At 40.5% G+C, this 21,903-nt stretch overlaps 1 protein-coding gene across 2 annotated transcripts in view; it reads right to left on the bottom strand.

Moving 5' to 3' along the window:
- The window catches only part of COCH (cochlin), a 42,446-nt gene extending 20,783 nt beyond the window's left edge, over window positions 1–21,663 (bottom strand). The window contains exons 1-4 of one of the 2 annotated variants that reach the window (XM_074957092.1): window positions 21,545–21,663; window positions 21,191–21,255; window positions 20,995–21,039; window positions 7,122–7,278 (exon numbers count right to left, since the gene is read on the bottom strand). In XM_074957092.1, the coding sequence (XP_074813193.1) occupies window positions 7,122–7,278; window positions 20,995–21,039; window positions 21,191–21,255; window positions 21,545–21,663 (386 nt within the window). The remainder of the gene's footprint in view (window positions 1–7,121; window positions 7,279–20,994; window positions 21,040–21,190; window positions 21,256–21,544) is intronic. The other variant, XM_074957091.1, reaches the window with a different exon arrangement.
- Between the last annotated feature and the right edge of the window lie 240 nt (window positions 21,664–21,903).

Here is a 21,903-nt window from a genome sequence, read left to right as displayed (position 1 = left end):
ACAACAAACGTGTCTCAAAAGTGCACTGAAACGAAATCCAGGGAGAGAGAAGCCTCAAAGAGATTTAGGTGGGAATAAAATTATTTTATGTTGGGGATGTGAAATTGTCTTGACAGAAGACACCATGCATATGTAAATAGTTAATTTGTAATTTGTTAAATTAGTTCTTTTCTTTTTGTTTGGGATGTATTAGTGGGTATCACCCTTTTGGACCTCATTGAGACTATTGACAAAGCTGAGGTTGATGTGTAAGCAGAATGCACACTTGATATTAGCTGAAATGAAATAACCATATTTCTGGTCTCTATTTTTGTTCCTTTGTTAATGAATTTGGAAAGTTCATTTTCACGATAGCTCAGGATTTCCTTTAAAGGTGAAATTCACCTTATACAGAAGGTCCATGTGGGAGCTAATCAGTGAAAAAGGGCTTGTGAATTTCTGCCTAATTGAAAAAAACAATTTTTGCTATCAAAACCTGATTTTTATTTTTACAGAACCACTGTATTTTACTCTGGGGCCAATGCCTTGCATGCCAAGGCTGTTTTGGTTATACTGGAACTTTATACATTTTCCAGGAATGTCTTTCATTCTATTAGAATCATAGAACTGGAAGGGACCTCGAGAGGTCATCTAGTCCAGTCCTCTGCACTCAGGGCGGGACTAAGTATTATCTAGACCATCCCTGACAGGTGTTTGTCCAACCTGCTCTTAAAAATCCCCAGTGATGAAGATTCCACAACCTCCCGAGGCAATATATTCCAGTGCTTAACCACTCTGACAGTTAGGAAGTTTTTCCTAATGTCCAACCTAAACCCCCTTGCTGCAATTTAAGCCCATTGCTTCTTGTCCTATCCTCAGAAGTTAAGAAGAACAATTTTTCTCCCTCCTCCTTGTAACAACCTTTTATGTACTTGAAAACTGTTATGTCCCCTCTCAGTCTTCTCTTCTCCAGACTAAACAAACCCAATTTTTCTATCTTCCCTCATAGGTCATGTTTTCTAGACCTTTACTCATTTTTGTTGCTCTTCTCTGGACTTTCTCCAATTTCTCCACATCTTTCCTGAAATGTGGTTCCCAGAACTGGACACAATACTCCAGTTGAGGCCTAATCAGCGTGGAGTAAAGCGAAAGAATTACTTCTCATGTCTTGCTTACAATACTCCTGCAAATACATCCCAGAATGCTGTTTGCTTTTTTTGCAACAGTGTTACACTGTTGACTCATTTAGCTTGTGATCCACTATGACCCTCAGATCCCTTTCCGCAGTACTCCTTCCTAGGCAGTCATTTCCCATTTTGTATGTGTGCAACTGATTGTTCCCTCCTAAGTGGAGTACTTTGCATTTGTCCTTATTGAATTTCATCCTATTTACTTCAGACCATTTCTCCAGTTTGTCCAGATCATTTTGAATTTTAATCCTATCCTCCAAAGGACTTGCAACCCCTCCCATCTTGGTATTGTCCGTAAACTTTATAAGTGTACTTTCTATGCCATTATCTAAATCATTGATGAAGATATTGAACAGAACCAGACCCAGAACCAATCCCTGAAGGACCCCACTCGTTATGTCCTTCCAACATGACTGTGAACCACTGATAACTACTCTCTGGGAACAATTTCCCAACCATTTATGCACCCACCTTTATAGTAGCTCCGTCTAGGTTGTATTTCCCTAGTTTATTTCTGAGACGGTCATGTGAGACCGTATCAAAAGCCTTACTAAAGTCAAGATATACCACCTCTACCGCTTCCCCCCTATCCAGAAGGCTTGTTACCTTGTTACCCAAAGAAAGCTATCAGGTTGGTTTGACACGATTTGTTTTTGACAAATCTATGCTGACTGTTACTTATCACCTCATTATCTTCGAGGTGTTTGCAAATTGATTTCTTAATTATTTGCTCCATAATCTTTCCAGGTACAGAAGTTAGGCTGACTGGTCTGTAATTCCCTGGGTTGTATTTCCCTTTTTATAGATTGGCACTATATTTGCCCTTTTCCAGTCCTCTGGAATCTCTTCCATCTTCCATGACTTTTCAAAGATAATGGCTGATGGCTCAGATATCTCCTCAGTCAGCTCCTTCAGTATTCTAGGATGCATTTCATCAGGCCCTGGTGGTTTGACAACATCTAACTTGTCTAAGTAATTTTTCACTTGTTCTTGTCTAAGTAATTTTTGACTATTGGTTAACTAATGGTCACCACATTTTTTTGCTATTGTCCTATCATTTCCTGAGAGTGACAATCCACAGAAGTGGGCAGCCCTTTCTCTTGACCAGCTGCACTGTTAGTAGTAACCATGGTTTACATTTAGACAGTTCTTTTCATTCCAAAGCACTCTCAAACAAAACAGAATTACAGGTAAATCACTGACCTGCAGACACAGAGAGGGGCCATCCAATATCTCACTGCACAATACTGCATGGGAGGGGGGATTTTGGTCCAGGACATCAAAGCAAACTCAACAAACTTCACTATTATGAAAGGTATAACTCTAGTCCAAAGCCCCCTGAAGTCTCTCAATAAGTTCAACTAGCTTTAGACCAGGCCCTGGGTAAGCAGACAGGACTCCAGGTTTTTAAAGACTCATCTTCCCCTTCAGAGGCATGGAACTCAATTTACCTATAGTATCTCAGAAGGTGATGGAGGGCCAGCTTGACCTTCTCAAATTTTTGGCATGTCTCTTTCCAGAAGGTCTTGGCATATCAAGACAAATTATTAGATTACTAAACTATTCCTCCAGATAGTAGAGGTGGCCTTTATACATGTATCTGAGAAAAGCCATTTTCTCAGATACATGTATAAATCAAATCAAACTATTAACACCTGCTGGAGCAGCCAGAGGTAAGCAAAAACAGTTCTACAGGTCAAAGAAAAGGGAAATCACAGATTTTTGCCTCATAAAAATTGTTTTCCTCTGGATAAATGTTCAGTCACTTTGGAATTCGTGATGGTCCTGACAGGCTTTTCATGTGAAGAGGGGCCCAGCAGCTCCACACAGCTCTCCTCAGCAGCGCATAAGCTACTTACTTTAAAAAAAAAAAAAGTTTTATTTGAGATGATGCCAAGTGCCTGTTCCCTTGACTAGGCTTAGCACTGTCAGAGTAATGTAATGTTCAGATCGATGCAATTGTCTAGGGAAGGACAAGATGATGCCAAAACACAGTCTATGCAAGTGGATAGAAATGATGTTATCATGCAAGGACAGGAAAAAAGCATGTCGAAATGAAAGCAAATCGATATTATCTTTTAACTACAGAGTCAATAGTCCAGTGGAAAGACACAAACATCAAGGAGTCCAGAGCTGAGGCTGCGCCCTTAACAAAAGTGTGTACTCATTTGACTCAGTCCAAAAATCTAAAGGCAAACTTCTCCTAGCATATTTCGATGCTAATAATTTTGCTCTACAGTTGATGTTTATGGGAAATCTACATGTGCTATACAGGGACAGAGCAGAATACAGAAGTCAGGATCTGAGAAGGGATAAAGAGACATCTCGGAGAAGGCAATTTTGCCCTGAAAGTTTCCATGATAAGAAGCACTTTTCACCATGACTACACTGTAAAATGTGATTGTAAGTAGCTAATTACAGATGTCATTTCTGATGGAACCCAAGGATGAAAACAGAACCCCAAGCAATGACAGCTGAATTAACTTGGCTCCTATCTTTCTCTCCCTATGCCCTGACTTCTAGCTGCTAATGCAACTCCTTCCATCTCCTTCCTCCCCTGTGGCCACAAGAAATGGCATCCTTCCCAACTGCAGCTTGTTGCTGCTGGCCTGCCTGTATTCCGTCTTTGACCCAGAGCTGTTCTGGGTTCAATGTCAGCTTCTCCCTATCCCCACAGGTTCTGTTGTCTCTGCTTCCACTGCACTCTGTTTCTGGCATGACTTAGGAACAAGACCCAGCAGGAGCAGGCAGTGGCCCAAAGTTTCCCAACAGACCTAACTGCTCAGAAGTGCATTCCTCTGGCCAAACAAACGCTCTACCAATTTTCTCCTAGTGAACACCACAACTCAGGAAATTCTCATACCCCTTGGGATTAGCCTGTGTCCTAAAGACTAATATAGCTAACTTGTGAAAAGTGTGACATTTCTTGTGACACTGGCAGTATGGGAGTCCAGTGTCAGACTTGAGGCATGTCCCACCTCTGACTAGGCTTTAAAAGTTAGTGTTTAGCATATACCATCTAAAAATTAACATATTGGGCCAGATCCTCAGCTTGTGTAATCTGGCACATAGGCCACTATTACCCCAGCTGAGGATCTGGTCTTCAATTTTGCCTTCTGATTATTAATCCAATTAATGTCTCAAGGGTAGCTTTAACTCAGTTCCTCATGCCTAGGCATAATCATCCTCAGTAGGTTCCCTTCCACTCACCATGACAGAGAAATACCTTTTATAGTCTAGTCAGGAAAAGGCTGGTGATGTTCTGTATCTTAACAGTAATTAGGCACATTAAAAAGAAAGGAAGGATTTAATACAATAACCAAAATGGGCACAAAACCTCACATCAGTTACAGTATAGGGAATTCTGTGGGGCCATATTCTACAGTTATTAAACATGTCAAATAGTATTACTCTAGCAAGTAGTCAATTGAAGTGAAGGGGACTACTCATGTGAGGAAGGATTGGAGAATCCAGCCCTGAATTAGTGATGGGTTAATTCCAAATCCTGAATCCAGATTTGTATCTAAACTCTGTCACGTGGGCCTATTTTTTATTCAAATACAGTTTTACTGTGAAGAATTCTCTCTTTTTTGGTTGTGAAGTCAGTTCTTTAATAACTTGCATTAAAAGTTTTACCAGCACATTCTTGTGCTATTAACTTTTTAAAATCTAAAGTACTGTACTGTATGTATTGTATTTGAACTCACTAAAAAGCATACAAACTATTTCGGTAGCTTTCAAGAAACATACACAATATTATTGTACAGCAAATAAATGTCTCTACAAACTGGGACTTGAAAAAAGAGTTCAGTGCATGGGTGGAGGGTAGTATATTGCCCATTGCCTAACCCTGGTTGGGAGTGTGGTGTGAGTTTGAATTTCTGCAGCACAACCTCCCCATGCTCATACTTTACATAGGTGGAGCAGTTTTTACCCTAAAAGAATAAGCAAAAATACCAGAGAAATAATAATTTCTTTAAAAAAAAAAATAAAAAAAATTAGAGTTTAGGTGTTGGGTTTTTTTTCTTTTTAAAGCAGAAGTTAAAGCTGGATTATTCTCCTGAAACTATGCCAGTGCCATTAGTATGTAATATGAGATGTAGTGAGGAGGGTTTTTTGTTTTTTTAAAGTTTTACGTACATGGAATTTATAGATTGAGATATGCAGCATTAAAGAAGGGAACTGTGCAGCAAAACCAAGAATGAACAAGTTCGGTTGTGCCTATATCTGCTCCTTTATGATGCATAGAGACAGCCGCAAATTTTTATCAAGTTTTCTGCTTATGTAATTGACACTACTGCGGCCAGCAGTGGAGTTTGAATTTGAGACCTCTAAGGCTAATAGTATGAACCTGAGCTAAAGACTATATTGCATAGCTGGAAAAGTGGCAGACGTATTAACATTCTATAGACCAGCTACTAGGAGGGACAAAGATCCACATGTTCATAATTCATTCTTAGGGAAGAAAGAGTATACCGATAAAAACAAATAAAATGTATTAAGCGGTGGGGGAAAAGAGTCCTATACCCACACAATATTTTTGGCCTCTGAGAACTGCTGCTTTCAAGAATCATATTACTGGAAATAGGCAAAAGAACTTTACTGTTACTCTAACTTGCCTAATCATTGCAGTATGTGAGTGCATAATTGGAGTCAAGGCCCAATACGTTAGTCACTCCAGGTAAGAACATATTGCTATATGGATAACCACAATAATTTGGGATCATCCGAAAAACAAGAATTTGACTCTGGAAAATTCAGAACTGTGTTCCAGCAAACTTTCTTCCGAGTGTAGTAGTTACTACTTTGATTGCTCACACTGAAGTCAGTAAAACTCTCACTGTACTCTGTTCAATGGTAATTGTGGGCAGGACTGGTCCCTTAGACTACAAGTGATGAATTTTATTATTCAAATACTACTTGTTCTTCTGAAGTGAGTAGGAGGCTGGTTTACCTGTAAACTTAACAAAATAAGTACTTTTTTATGTACTTGCAGAATCTTTGACTGAAATTTATGCTACAAGCATTGTTAATCACATTCAGTGGGACAAATCCTTCCCTAAAAGCTTTAGAACGTAGATGATCCCCCAAGTTTTAACTCCAAGAGCTACACAGTGCACAAAAACTACACCATAATTTGAGTAATTTTGTTTTAAGGTCATAACATGCCACATTGCCTAACTTCCATAATTAATTACCCTTAAAAGAAAACAAATTCTTTCTTTTAAAAATTATATTCAAAATACTTAAACGTTTCTAACTCACACTAAATACTTGATGGCCCATATAGTGACCGTAATTAAAAATATATTCAAAATCCCTTGCTTGCTATCCAAATACCCAGATTCATGGGCAAACTTTTGCAGTGACATAATTGGTGTAAATTACACATCAAGTGTAAATTGTAGTCATGAAAACAAATGTAATTGGTAAATTAATGTAATATCGATTGATTAACACTGAGCTTGTATGCTGCCTGCAGTAAATTCATCGTGATCATTGTTGTGTCAGCTTACACTGGCGCTGAATTTGAATTGAGCAGTGTTTTGAATGGTGTGGCATAAGAAAGTAGGAGAGAGAGGAAGCCTGCTTTATCTTACACCTTCCAACTAGTAACTTCTCAGGCTATAGTCTCCTCACTTCTACCTCCCATATCTATAAATTATACTCATTGCGCACCAGTTGCCAGGCTAGTGCAAGTTGTTCTACTTTTAAGAGCACCTTTCTATCCTTATCACTATTGAATTTGTCCCAGAGATTTCATGAAAGTTACAGCCACTTACTCCAAGCTATATTTGACCTGAAGTCTTTTAATGACATTCTGTTGGTGTGTTTTGAGAATTGTCAGGAATATCTATAATTCGGATGGCAGCCAAAGGTTACAACTGAAAAATATAGTTCCTTTCTAAAATATGTTTCCTTGTCATCTTGGTTAGTGATCTTCTAGCTTACCTGTGAATGGCAGCTCCACAGATGCTGGAAACAGAGGCATAAACTACATTCCCAAAGACATAGAACTGCCATAGAGGGCAGTCTGCTGGACAGAGGACATCTGCTCTCTCCTTTCTGAGATCAACTCCCCTTGTAAGGCATGTGATGGTAGTGGGGGCTAAAGAGGAAAAGAAAAATTTGAGCTCTGAGGCTTGAACAGCCTATTAAAATGAATCTGGAAGATCATTTTAAATCTACCCACCATATCTCAGTTTAAAGCACACATTTTAATTTCAAATTAAGCTACAGCATTGTCTTGTACTGAGTCTGGCTTTAAGGATTTGCTCACAGCATATATCATGGGCAATGACAAGGAAGATTACACACGCTTGTTTCACAGTCATGTTGGAAAAAGAACCAACAAGAAATGATTGCAAGCACTGAACTACATTCAGCAGAGGACAACACAGATGATGGTGGAAAGCTGGAGGGCATTGGAGGAGAAAGGCAACAGCAGTTCAAAGCAGCAGCGGCAGCAGCTTTCTCTATTACGGCTGCTCAGAGCCAGTGAATCTTAAAAGTGGCCAGCACTGTCCGTGAAAGGAATGTGTTGACTCAGACCATCCCCTGGACAGCTCCACCAACAGAGCTCCTAAGAAGCTCTCAGCAGAAGCTGAAGCCACCATCCAAGATGGAATTCATAAGAGAAGGTGACAATCTTCACTTCACTTTAATCCCATTAAGACTATCACAAAAATTGAGGCCAGTGCAGTGAGGTTAGATATTCATCTGTCTGCCCCAGCAAGAGTGAATTAGGTCTATTATTGCAATACTACCTATTTCTAGGACATGTAAACCACTGCCATGGAGAGTATAGGAGAGACAAGGTGGGTGAGGTAATATATTTTAATGGATCAACTTCTGTTGGTGGAAGGTACAAGCTTTTGAGCTTCACAGAGCTTGTCTTCATTAGGGTGACCAGATAGTAAGTGTGAAAAATCGGGACGGGGATGGGGGGTAATTGGCACCTATATAAGAAAAAGCTCCAAATATCGGGACTGTCCCTATAAAATCGGGACTTCTGGTCACCCTAGTCTTCATGGACAGTATAGAAAGCTTAGTGGAAGTAACTGAAGCTGCTTTTAGTCAGTCGCTTAAAAAAAAGTCATCCTTAATGATGAAGGACTCAGTGAAAACAAGTCAACCATGTGGCCAATAGACACAGATAAAATGTAACTTGGCAAAGTGAAAACTTCATGTTTGTCTTTGGCTGGGATTTTGAAAAGCACCTCAGTGAGTCACGTGCCTTTGTCCCAGGGGAAGTTGCTGTCTCTTACTTCTGCTTTTTCTTTTGTTAGCTCAGGCATATTATTCTCTCTTTTTAGCAACAATCACTATTTAACAGACAGTACATTACATTTTGTATAGTAGTTAAAATACACCATAAACCATCATTAAGATTAGCATTTACAAGACACTTTACTTAAATATTTAAATAATAAATAAAGTTGAAAGGAAATCACAACATCCAATATACTACTTCAGTTACTGTAGACAGTTCCCTGCATCAAATATATTCCCATTCTCGGAGATTCCCAAATACAGCTGTGCATATCACAAGTACCTAAAGCTATTTTCCAGAGAGGCTTTCCATTATGTAAGTATACAAAAGGAAAGCCAAGTTATTTTACAAGATATTTCGACGTAATGGAAATGGATAGTCAAATGACTTAACTGGATGTAGGGGATCTGGTTGAGGCAGTATGCCATATTAGCACTTCTCTTTTGTCTCCATCAGTGTCTGCAAATTTTATTTTTTTTATTAAAAACCAAAAATATTACTTGGTAAATTCTTGAACTGGTGAAGACATTTTTCAAATATGAACCTATGTCATAATTCATCTTCAGAGAGAGAACCAATACTTCTAAAATGTGTGAACTGCTCCATTTCTCTCAATATGCTGTATTATGTTAATTTTGAAGTATAATGATGGTTACATAAGGGGCAAGTTTTCAAAACTGAAAATCTGAAAGCCTTGCATGTACATTGTGTGAACAATTACTGTGATTGTAGGTGGGAATTTGGCAATTAGTCATATAATGACTTTAGATGACTTATCATAGGCAAATATACGCATGGTAACAGCACACAAATGTAGGGTCACTCCTGTGCACACATTTTTGCATGAGAACTTGGTACTAAATTTGCAACATCATTAACTATTCTATCCCCAGTCAATGTAGCACATCCAACTAGTGTGCGAGTGTGGCAAATTTGGGATTTTTTTCAAGGGTAACATCACTTCTGCCTCACAATCTGACCCCTGACTCAATACCGTTAGTGACCTTCTAAGAACAAATCTTGCCCCTGATGTCTTTGCAACAGATTTTTTTCCTCCCTGTTAACTACTGTATCATCAGCTATTCAGCCTATAGGCCTAAAATGTAGAAATTCTACCAGCATGAAGACAAAAACATCTTAATTGGACCTGAATAGATTTCAAAGCCAGAGGGGCTATTGTGGTCATGTAGTCTGACCTCCTGTAGGCCATTGAACTTCCCCAGTAACTTCCTAGAGCATATAAAATAGTTCTTCACCAATTTCACATACCCAGGGCTGCAGATGTTTTGGGGGGTCTGGGACTAACTCTGTAACTGAGGCCCCCTCACCCTTAGAGGAGGCCCGGGTTGGGAGTCCGGCGTCCACCCTGCAGCAGCAGCAGCAGCTTGATTTGTGTTCTGAGGGACTGAGTTTGGCTCTCTACTTTGAGCATTGTGACCTGGCCATCATGACAGAGGGGCTGCTGGGCCAAATTTCAGTGAGTGTTGCTGTGACCCGGTGCACCAGGCTGCAACACTACTCACTTTTGGGGCCCTCTCAAATAGGAGGTCCTGGGGCAAACTTCTCCCCCTCTGGGACAACCCTGCCCATATCACTCATACTTGCAAAGATCACATGTGACACTATCACTAAAAGTGCTTTACCTTGGGATCACAGCAAACAATTGTGTTTTTCATTAGCATATTGAACATACTGTATGGCAGTGAGACCAACCAAAAAGTCACATTTTTATCTCATTTACTATTTTATAAATGTGTTGTTCTAGATTTTTATCAATGCATTTCCCAGTAAGGGCCTTATTTTCAAAATAGCAGAAGTGGTAGGAACAGAAATGCAGGAATTGTGAGAGAACTTTCTGGATATTTCTGTGTGCAAATACCAAATTACACATTTAATCACAGTAATTGTGTGTACCAGATAGGTATACAATTGTGCATGTGGTTTTGCAGATGAGCCTTGGCATCTGATATTTTGAAAATTAAACCCATAATATGAGAGACTTAAAATGGACGGGAAGGAATGAATGAGGACCTCTAAGCTTTGTGAAATTGTTTAAAAAACACTTTTCTGTTTGGATAGTTGGACGGGGACTTTTAAAATTTGTGTCTTATACAGAACTAAGCATATTATTAGCTCGCTCATTCTCTGGAAGTGACAGCCACAGCGCTTAAATTCTGAACTATACTCTGGGTACTACTTGCTTTCAGATATAATACTTACATTGGGTCAGAGCCTAAGCCACAGGCTATTATTATTCAGAAAGATCATGTCACATGCCTCAAAAGTATTTCCAGTAAGTAAGGCAATTGTACTTGAACAAACAAGTTATGTTTCATCCAGACTGGGTTATTTTTTTTTAATGTAAAGGAAACAATTTTATCTCTGTAAATAGTTTTATATGAATTTCAGATTAAAAAGTAGCAGGTCCAAAAATCTGACTAAATATTTCCAGGAAAACAAATGGCTAAAATAAAATCAAGAGCATACTGGCAATGAGGGTATAACGCCTCTTCTATAAATTATGTAAGGAAGTGTCTTCAGGCTAAGAGATTCCCCCTTTTTTGTTACAGTTACGACAATACTCCTATCCAATCCCATTAGTATCAATAGGAACCGTGTACACTTCCAAGAGCAGATGAGGCAGGGGGCATGGTATAATGGTTTAAGTACAAGTCTGGAAGTCCAAAGCTCTATTCCCATTTCCCTTGCTGACTGGATAATAAATCATGGGATTACCTGGTTGTCAGAGGTGCTGAGCAGTACATCCCCAGCTCCCACTGAAATCAAGTACCTTTGAAATTCAGGCCATTAACTTCTCATTCTCAGTTTCTACATCTATAAAATGGGGACAAATACTTACCAGGCTCAAAGGAGTGTTGTGGGGATTAAGTAGTTAGAGTCTGTAAGTAACTCTGAACCCATAAGGTGCTTATAAAAATCCTCTGTATTATCATTAAATAGGGTTCCCACAGTCTCCCTTCCCCAATGATCTTACTTATGTAAAGATGCCACTGTACCCATCACTACAAGCGAGCAACCTAAAGGTCCTTTCCTCTGACTGTACCATATAGTCTACTCTCCGCTTCATGCCAGCCCATTGTGTGCAAGGCTGTAGAGCTAGTCTGTCCCTGTGGTAAGAGAAACAGATTTTCCTTTTGCTTCAAATTTGTTATTTTAAGCTCATCTCAGGGAATTAGTGACATCTTCTTATTGGTTTAATCTTCATAAATTCATGGCTATGTAACGGTGCCTGTTGCCACGATGCTGATGTATCTTGACAGTCCCTTGCCTGGCTTTCCTCTTTCATTTGTCATGTGCCTTCATAATCTATGGAAAATTCAGTACTCTGATTTTAATTGACTTTCTGAAATTCACATTACTCATATTTGCAAGCAGTTAAACTGGCTCCCGATGCACTGACTAATTTAGGGACAAATGCAGGAACCTCGTATTCAACCCAAATAGTGCGGTGTACACTGGGTATCTCTAAGAGATACCTCTCCACAGACTGCTGTGCAGCTACAGAGCCACTGCACAGGGTATCTCAGCTCTGGTGGCTGAGATAACATGCCACACCCCTACACGTGCATCACAGTCGTGGTTTTTAGGAACAGAAAAAGGGCCAAAGAGTCAAGAGCCTCTGGTCCCCCGCAATCTCTCTCTCAGCTGCACGGTAGTCTGCATTTCTTGCATAGCCCTACATCAGTTCTGCTTCCAGGAAGAACTCTGCAGCCACAGACACGGGAGCTGGATTTGATTCATACTCTCACCCTCTCCATATTTGTATGGTCTAATAAGTTTTCCTCTACTTTTAAATGTTCATTTGTAGACCTCCACCAGTCTCCCCATGTTACAGTTAATATTACTGTTATGTTTGTAGTGTTCTTCTCCAGTACAGCAATTTGATATATGCATAATTAATAATAATTTGGAAATTAATAATAATTTTGGCCTGATGCTAAACTTTTTACCTTCTTAAGTACACATCCAAATTCAGCACAGAGGATAAAGCCTGTTCAATGCATTAAAACATTTGAAACATAGAGAGGTCCTTTTAAATATTCAGTGGTTTGACTTACCTGTGCCTAACTTAATTGCAAATAACAGATGTGGTAGATAATTATTTTCATTAGCATTTGTTACCCATAAGTTACACCCCTAAGTATTTTTCACTTGATCCTCATTCTATTTCTGAATTAACTTAATAGAACTTTCCCTTAATTTCATGAAAATATTTTGTGATGGGAATTTGAAAACCTAGACCCTAAATCTAAGTGTGTTGCAAGAGAAAAGCTTATCTTGCAATTTATCATTACAGACCCATTCCTGCCCATTCTAAACTGGCATAGACTCTCAGTGGTGTTTGGCGTGCACAGTGAATGAAGGATTGGGCTTTAAAAACTCGAAGAATATGATCACACTCCCACTCTATCGTGGCTTACACACACACTCTATACTTCACAGAAACACAACACCTCAGAATATCATGTAGAGACACATTGTATTTCTTCCTGATTTAAACATGATTTAATGGAGGAAGTTCCATGTAGAAAGATAAGGATGGATGTCTTGCTTCAATGCTGGGCCTACAAAAGACAAGGGAGAACCTATTACAAAGGCGTTGAAGTCTGTCTTCTCTCCTATGACATCCATCAAATAACCATGCCATAGGTTTCAACATTGTGACCCAAGGACCTCTTAATGCCAACTGGCAAGGGAATGCAGAAGGGTTACAGGAATCTCCTGATTCTGGTATGTGCATTCTGGTTCACCAAAGAATGCCATGTGAGGTCTCAAATGAAAGCAAGTGTCACACCCAACATCAACGTCATTGTGAAATGTTTGTACAGATGTTATGTAAAGAATTATGTATATATATTAGGGCTGTGAAGCGAATAAAAAAATTAATTGCGTGATTAATTTCACACAATTAATTGCACTGTTTAAACAATAACAGAATACCATTTAAATATTTTTACATATTTTCTACATTTTCAAATATATTGATTTCAATTACAACACAACACAGTCTACAGTACTCACTTTATATTTATTTTTGATTACAAATATTTGTGCTATAAAAAACAGAAGTATTTTTCAATTCACCTCAAACAAGTACTGTAATACAATCTCCTCTTTATCATGAAAGTTGAACTTACAAATGTAGAATTATGTACAAAAAATAACTGCATTCAAAAATAAAACACTATAAAACTTTAGAATCTACAGATCCATTCAGTCCTACTTCTTGTTCAGTCAGTCACTCAGACAAGCAAGTTTGTTTACATTTGCAGGAGATTATGCTGCCCACTTCTTGTTTACAATGTCACCTGAAAGTGAGAACAGGTGTTCACATGGCACTGTTGTAGCCGGCGTCGCAAGATATTTACGTGCCATGTGCGTTAAAGATTCATATGTCCCTTCATGCTTTAACCACCATTCTAGAGGACATGCGTCCATGCTAATGCGGGGTTCTGCCTGATAATGATTCAAAGCAGTGCAGACCGACATATGTTCACTTTCATCATCTGAGTCAGATGCCACCAGCAAAAAGTTGATTTTCTTTTTTGGTGGTTCGGGTTCTGTAGTTTCCACATCAGAGTGCTGCTCTTTTAAGACTTCTGAAAGCATGCTCCACACCTCATCCCTCTCAGATTTTGGAAGGCACTTCAGATTCTTAAACCTTGGGTTGAATGCTGTAGCTATCTTTAGAAATCTCACATTGGTACCTTCTTTGTGGTTTGTCAAATCTGCAGCGAAAGTGTTCTTAAAACGAACAACATGTGCTGGAGCATCACTCGAGACTGCTATAACATGGAATATATGGCAGAATGAGGGTAAAACAGAGCAGGAGATATACAATTCTCCCCCAAGGAGTTCGGTCACAAATGTAATTAACGCATTATTTTTTTAATGAGTGTCATCAGCACGGAAGCATGTCCTCTGGAATGGTGGCCAAAGCAAGAAAGGGCATACGAATGTTTAGCATATTTGGCATGTAAATACCTTGCAATGCTGGCTACAAAAGTGCCATGTGAACGCATGTTCTCACTTTCAGGTGACGTAAATAAGAAGTGGACAGAATTATCTTCTGTAAATGTAAACAAACTTGTCTGTCTTAGTGATTGGCTGAACAAGAAGTAGGACTGAGTGGACTTGTAGGCTCTAAAGTTTTACATTGTTTTGTTTTTGAGGGCAGTTATGTAACAAAAAAAATCTACATTTGTAAGCTGCACTTTCACAATAAAGAGATTGCACTAAGGTAGTGTATGAGGTGAACTGAAAAATACTATTTCTTTTCTTTATAATTTTTACAGTGCAAATATTTGTAAAAAAAATATGAAGTGTGCACTGTACACTTTGTATTCTGTGTTGTAACTGAAATCAATATATTTGAAAATATAGAAAAACATGCAAAAATATGTAATAAATTTTAATTGGCATTGCTTTTTTAACAGTGAAACTAAAACTGTGATTAATCACGATTAATTTTTTTGAGTTAATTGTGTGAGCTAACTGTGATTAATTGACAGTCCTAATATATTTAGAATATATATTCTTAAAGTTTGCATCAAGGTGTTAGTCACCAGCAAAGGCGAAAAACAGATTATCTTTTAGACAGGAAATGTTTATCCATCTATCTATTTATATGTGGACTGAGTATTGTTTCATTCAGAACTGGTCCCCTATCACCAGTCTGAAATGGATATAAATGAAGGATGTAAAAAAGAACGGCCAGAAAGGGAAACACAGTGGAGAGAGAGAACTTTATCTTGAGGTGCATATAGGAGGTTTGCTTGAGTATATTGGGTGGGGCAGAGCCTGAACAGACACCCTCCACTGAGGAAGAAAAAGGACAGCACTTTTGTTTCATAAATGAGGGGTTTAGGCCAGGCTTGGTTGAAAATGCTGTAGAATTTAGGGTGAGTTAAGTGTCTTTAGATAAAAGAGTAACTTGCTAGTTTAGTCTCTAGAAAGTGAGTTATTTTGTTTTTTATATATGTTTTATACCATTTGTCTCCAAAATTCTTATTCGCTATTATTTGAATCTCTAATCTTTGACAATAAATGTTTTACTGTTTTCACTATAAATATATCTAGGTGCTGTGGTGTTAAGCAAAGTGCTGTCCTGAGTTACAAGATGGTGTACACTGTTCCTTTGGGAACAGGAGACCTGGTAATCCTGTGAGTGTTCAGTGGAAAAGGGGCTGGATGCTGCAGGGAACAACTGAGTATTCGGGCATGGGTCTGTGCCTGAACAGAGGGAGTGAGGCCTGCAGGGGTCTGGAAGGCAGTACTTGTGCTGCTAGAGGCCACTGGTGTCGGAGAACTGACCCACAGCAGGCACAGACATAGCTGTTTCATGCTAAGGGCAGGCAGTCGTGAGATGCCTGGATACCCCTAGGACGCTTCTCACATTCCATAGCTCTTGTACATGAAATTGCAAGCCCACTAGCAAGAATTTTTAATGAATCTGTAAACTCAGGGGTTGTACCATATGACTGGAGAATTGCTAACATAGTTCCTATTTTTAAGAAAGGAAAAAAAAGTGATCTGGGTAACTACAGGCCTGTTAGTTTGATATCTGTAGTATGCAAGGTCTTGGAAAAAAATTTGAAGGAGAAAGTAGTTAAGGACATTGAGGTCAATGGTAATTGGGACAAAATACAACATAGTTTTACAAAAGGTAGATCATACCAAACCAACCTGATCTCCTTCTTTGAGAAAGTAACAGATTTTTTTAGACAAAGGAAATTTGTGGATCTAATTTACCTTGATTTTAGTAAGGCGTTTGATACGGTGCCACATGCAGAATTATTAGTTAAATTGGAAAAGATGGGGATATTAAAATTGAATATGAAAATTATGAAAGGTGGATAAGGAACTGGTTAAAGGGGAGACTACAGCGGGTCATACTGAAAGGTGAACTGTCAGGCTAGAGGGAGGTTACCAGTGGAGTTCCTCAGGGATCGGTTTTGGGACCAATCTTATTTAATCTCTTTATTACTGACCTCAGCACAAAAAGTGGGAGTGCGCTAATAAAGTCTGCAGATGAAACAAAGCTGGGAGGTATTGCCAATTCAGAGAAGGACTGGGATATCATACAGGAAGATCTGGATGACCTTGTAAACTGGAGTAATAGTAGTAGGATGAAATTTAATAGTGAGAAGTGTACAGTCATGCATTTAGGGATTAATAAGAATTTTAGTTATAAGCTGGGGACGCATCAATTGGAAGTAACAGAGGAGGAGAAGGACCTTGGAGTATTGGATGACCACAGGATGACTATGATGTGATATGGTTGTGAAAAAAGCTAATGCGGTCTTGGGATGCATCAGACGAGGTATTTCCAGTAAAGATAAGGAGTGTTAGTACCATTTACAAGGCACTGGTGAGACCTCATGTGGAATACTGTGTGCAGTTTCTGGTCTCCCATGTTTAAGAAGGATGAATTCAAACTGGAACAGGTACAGACAAGGGCTACTAGGATGATCCGAGGAATGGAAAACCTGTCTTATGAAAGAAGACTCAAGGAGCTTGGCTTGTTTAGCCTAACCAAAAGAAGGCTGAAGGGAGCTATGATTGCTCTCTATAAATATATCAGAGGGATAAATACCAGGGAGGGAGAGGAATTATTTAAGCTCAGTACCAATGTGGACACAAGAACAAATGGGTATAAACTGGCCATCAGGAAGTTTAGACTTGAAATTAGACGAAGGTTTCTAACCATCAGAGGAGTGAAGTTCTGGAACAGCCTTCCAAGGGAAGCAGTGGGGGCAACAGACCTATCTGGCTTCAAGATTAAGCTCGATAAGTTTATGGAGGAGATGGTATGATGGGATAACATGATTTTGGCAATTAATTGATCTTTAAATATTCATGGCAAATAGGCCCAGTAGCCTGTGATGGGATGGGATCTGAGTTACCAGAGAGAATTCTTTCCTGGGTGTCTGGCTGGTGAATCTTGCCCACATGTTCAGGGTTCAGCTGATCGCCATATTTGGGGTCAGGAAGGAACTTTCCTCCAGGGCAGATTGGCAGATGCCTTGGGGGTTTTTTGCCTTCCCCTGCAGCGTGGGGCACAGGTCACTTGCTGGAGGATTCTCTGCACCTCGAAGTCTTTAAACCATGATTTGAGGACTTCAATAGCTCAGACATAGGTGAGAGGTTTATTGCAGGAGTGGGTGGGTAAGATTCTGTGGCCTACATTATGCAGGAGGTCAGACTAGATGATCATAATGGTCCCTTCTGATGTTAAAGTCTATGAGTCTCTTCTATCCCATACTTTCCTAAATTACCATCTTTTCACTATACAGTTCTGCTACTTATTACTGCAAAAAATGAACAACTTTCGCACAGTTTTCAAGCGAGAGTCACTAAACATTTAAAGGGAGTCTTATCAAGGTAAAAGCCACAACCAAATGTTGGGCTATGTTGCCCTGTGTTGCTTGGGTATAGGAGAGAGCAGAATCTGTCCCAATATATTTAAAGAACAGTTTCATTGTAAACTATTATAAAGCCAGGGATTATAAAGAGTAAAATAGTTTTGAGTCATGTCACTGCTTATGCTGGTTTTTTTCCTTTTGACATTTTTGTACTGCTTGGACAGTGAAACTGAAGTATTCACTTTCCTTTTCCGCCTTGAGCCTTCAAACAAGCGTGTGTTTAAATTACACAGATAAATAGTCCTGTCTATACTGGGAAAATGCATCATGTTGGAAAACGTGTTTAACTAACAGGTTTATACTAATACAACGTTAAACCCAATTTTGCCCTGAGCACAGACAAGGATAACTGGGTTTAAAAATGTGTTAGATGGTCATGGCTATGTTGGCTGGGTTTTGTTTTTGTTTTGACATTTCATTTATACTGTTTTTTGTTTCCTTTTGAACAGTCTAGGGTTAACGAAGACCAGCTAACAAATTATCAACACACACAGGTGTTTCCAGGATTGGGCAGATACGGTCAGTTCCATTTGTGGCCTCTCGAGCCTAATCCAGCTCCTATTGAAGTAATCTGAAATATTCCTATGGATTTAAATGGGAGTAGGATCAAGAGTAAACATTTTTGAAAGCACTTAAGTGATTTGGGAGTCTAAATCCCTTTGACTTTCAGTGAGACTTAGGTTCTTAAGTCACTTTTGAAAATGGGATGTAGGTGGTTTTGAAAATGTTACCCCAAACTTCTGATGCGCTAATGTCATGTTGTTGAGTGAGTGTGGATGGGGAAATATTTTTTAAATTTATTTTCATTTTTTTAAATGAATACAAATTTCTTATAGAAAGCCATTTAAAGAAAACCTAAGCAAGGGCATAAATTAAATTGCCAGTATCCCTCTAATATCTCTTTAGTTGCTTTGACAGATACCTTTAATTTACAGGACTTTATCCTAGTTAGGAAGGATCCTAAAGAGTTCTTCTATTGTTCCCTGCCAGTGTCACAAGCTATTCCCTCTCTTTAAATGTACCTGCAAAAGAAATGGGCAAAATTGATCCTGGTTTAGTTTCTGCATTGCTGCCTAGTTAGGAGGTCCTCAGTAAAGATTCGTATCTAGCAATTGGACATCAGGCCATCATATTAACATTAAAGAGTTTGCCAAAAGTTAAAACAAATAAACAAACAAAAATAGCAAATGAAATTCTTGTATTATACATACAAATTTGAAGTCACTCACCATTTGGGGTCAGGATGGTGTTCTGCTTTCAGGAATTCATTGCTGGACAGGAGGGATTCATGCTCCTTTCTTTTGCCCTCGCTTCTCTCCCATTGATGGAGGGAATGGAGAGAGTTTCATTTGGCAACATGGTCCCCAAGACAGTGGTTGCACTCCTTAGTTGCTCAACTGATTTGCCTTCTTTAGTTTTTCTACTGCCATGTGTTCACTTGGGTGTGACTCCGGCTTCATGGAGTCACCGTTCTCCCAACAGTGGAGTTTCACTCATCCGTGACACTTGTCAATATGCCGCCCACAGTGTGTTGGGCACTTTCTGTATGTCTTTTCCCTTCCAGGGTAAAATCATGGCAGAACAGACTTAAAGTGCTTGCATTGATTCTTACAGTCATAACATGTTTGGAGGTTCTCTGATGTCAAATTCTTTTTAAGCTCTGTGAGTGTTTCTTACTCTCTCATATCCATACACGACTACATTTACCGTTCAATTTGTTACACTATAGAGAAGTTTGATACCTTTGCCTCCTGAAAGTTTTTGAACCTATCCTGTACTGTTTTTTTAAAAAACTGGAAATACCAACCCTCTCCATCTCCTTCTATGCTCCTCACTTTTAAAAGAGCAGTCTTGTCATATAAGTACAAACCTATGTTCTCCCCTCAAAGAATTATGTCAAAATAATATGGAACCAACAAAACAAACAAACATTCTATACAACACTGCTCAATCATTTTACTTTTTGATGTATGCTATCTCCCATGTTTGATCTGTTTAGTTTATTAGCTTTTTGGACCAGGTATCTTGTCTGTTAAACACGTAGCACACTATTGGTACTAAAGAATGAAATAATGAAAATAAAATAAAAATATTTTTCTTGTGCATCACTGTATCTGGATAATCCCATTTGCAAGATGTGTTTTGTTTATTTTATTTTTTGGCTAGAGGGCGGGAGGATAATATAAGTTCACAAGGAAGTATTAGTTAACAGTTACCCTGTCACAAAATTCTCTTTCACAACCCGAGAGAGAGTATGCAGGGAAGGAAAGGTTGGTGCTACATCCCATCCCATATGGAAACAGCATTGTTTTCTTCCTTCAATTTATACATGTGGATTTCAGAGCACTTTGAAAATACAGTTTTGAACAGAAATGCTGCTGCAGCCTTAACTGGGGAGCAGCTAGCAGTGGCTCAGTAACCCAAGGACAGCATGAAAGGGGAAAGAGGCAGCTAGCATCTAGATTCAGCAAACAAATAGTCTTATGAGCTCTGAGATGTGATCCCATCAATGTGATTGTAGTCTGAATGTTTGCGTGTTTAACGGAATCTGCTAATACTATGCAAAAAGCAACCACACATTGGTGCTAGTCTTTATATAAAAGAGAAAAGGCTACTGTGTGTTCAGACATTTCTTACCTTAGACTTACAGCATAAACAAATTCCCTGTAACCCATACACAAAGAATTATTTCCCTATCACTGTTAAAGTAAGACGTTTTCAGGGGAGATAGAAAAGGATACTACACTGGCAAGATATGCTTCTTTTGTACTTGGTTTAACTTGCACTTGGTGTGTGACTATTAAAGCGGCTACAGAGATGCTTGAACGCGCCACTATTAGACGCTTTAAACAAAGCTAAATACAAAAATTACTGTTCACTTGGAAAAACCAAGCACACATTTATATTTAGCAATTGCTGAGCTCCTTTCAGTGAAGCCCTACGCTGGAAATGTACGTCCGGGGTTGTATAGGGAGATGATTGCTAATGTGTCGAACTGGCTCAGCCCGGCAGAGACCTTCTTTAGAGGCACCATAAGTTGGAGACCCATGAAGGGTCCTATGTAAAAAACGGAGTCTTTGAGAAATAACGGAGAAGATCAACTCACCCGAGCCGTCGCTTGCCCGCACCGGGCTGGCCAGCAGGAAGCCACCTGTAATCAGAGACACAGCGGGGTTCAGGGGCGGCCCCCGGGCCGAGCACTGTAACCGGGTGCAGGGCGCGCCTGGCCGGGGGGTTCGGAGCGGGTCGCCGCGCGGGGAGGCGGGGCGCGGTGCCCGGGGGAAGGCGAAGGCGCTACCCACCTAGCAGCATCAGCACAGGAGCCATGGCGGCCGCGCACAGGGGCACCTGGGGAGAGGGAAGAGAACTTCAGCGCAAGGCTCGGCAGCGGCAGCGGTAACAAGGCGCCCCCTCCCCCCGGCGGCCCGGTGTGTGGTCAGCAGGAGCCAGGGGCGTCGGTGGCCAAGCCTCGGGGGTGTCGCTGGCACCGGGCCGGCAGGTGGAGCGGCGGCACCGTGGGCACCTGCGCGGGGCTCGCGTGGGGAGGGCGGGCTCTCCCGCGCCCAGGCACGGACCCCTGGGGCCCAGCCCCGGGAGCTCCCGGCGGGGCCCAAGGCAGAGCCTGGGGCGGGGCGGTGGAGCCGGGGGAAGACAACCCACCCCCGGGGAGCTGCAGCGCGGGGCCTGGCTGGCAGCGCTGCTGCTGCTGCTGCGGCTGGTGCCTGTGACGGCGCCGCGAGCCCCGCGCGCGCTTTAAACCCTTCCACGAGCGCATGAGCACTGGGCAGGCCCGCGCTGCCTGGGTGGCCTGGGCGGGCGACCCTGCGGGGAGGGAGCGAGCGCCAGGCTGGCGGCCGCGCTGCTAAATTGCCAGAGGGCAGCAGCAAGCAGATGCGCGGGGCGCCGCCAGGATTCCCAGGCACCCGTGTAAACCTGGCCGCCTGTGGAGTGACTCCGGAGTCACACCGGGACAAGTGAGACCCACCGGGAGCTCTGCTCTGCACCCAGAGGGTCG

The sequence above is a fragment of the Natator depressus genome, chromosome 6, assembly GCF_965152275.1.
Source record: "Natator depressus isolate rNatDep1 chromosome 6, rNatDep2.hap1, whole genome shotgun sequence".
In the NCBI taxonomy this organism is placed as follows: Eukaryota; Metazoa; Chordata; order Testudines; family Cheloniidae; genus Natator; species Natator depressus.
Note: the sequence above shows the minus strand (reverse complement) of the source record. Positions and strands in the feature narration are given on the sequence as shown.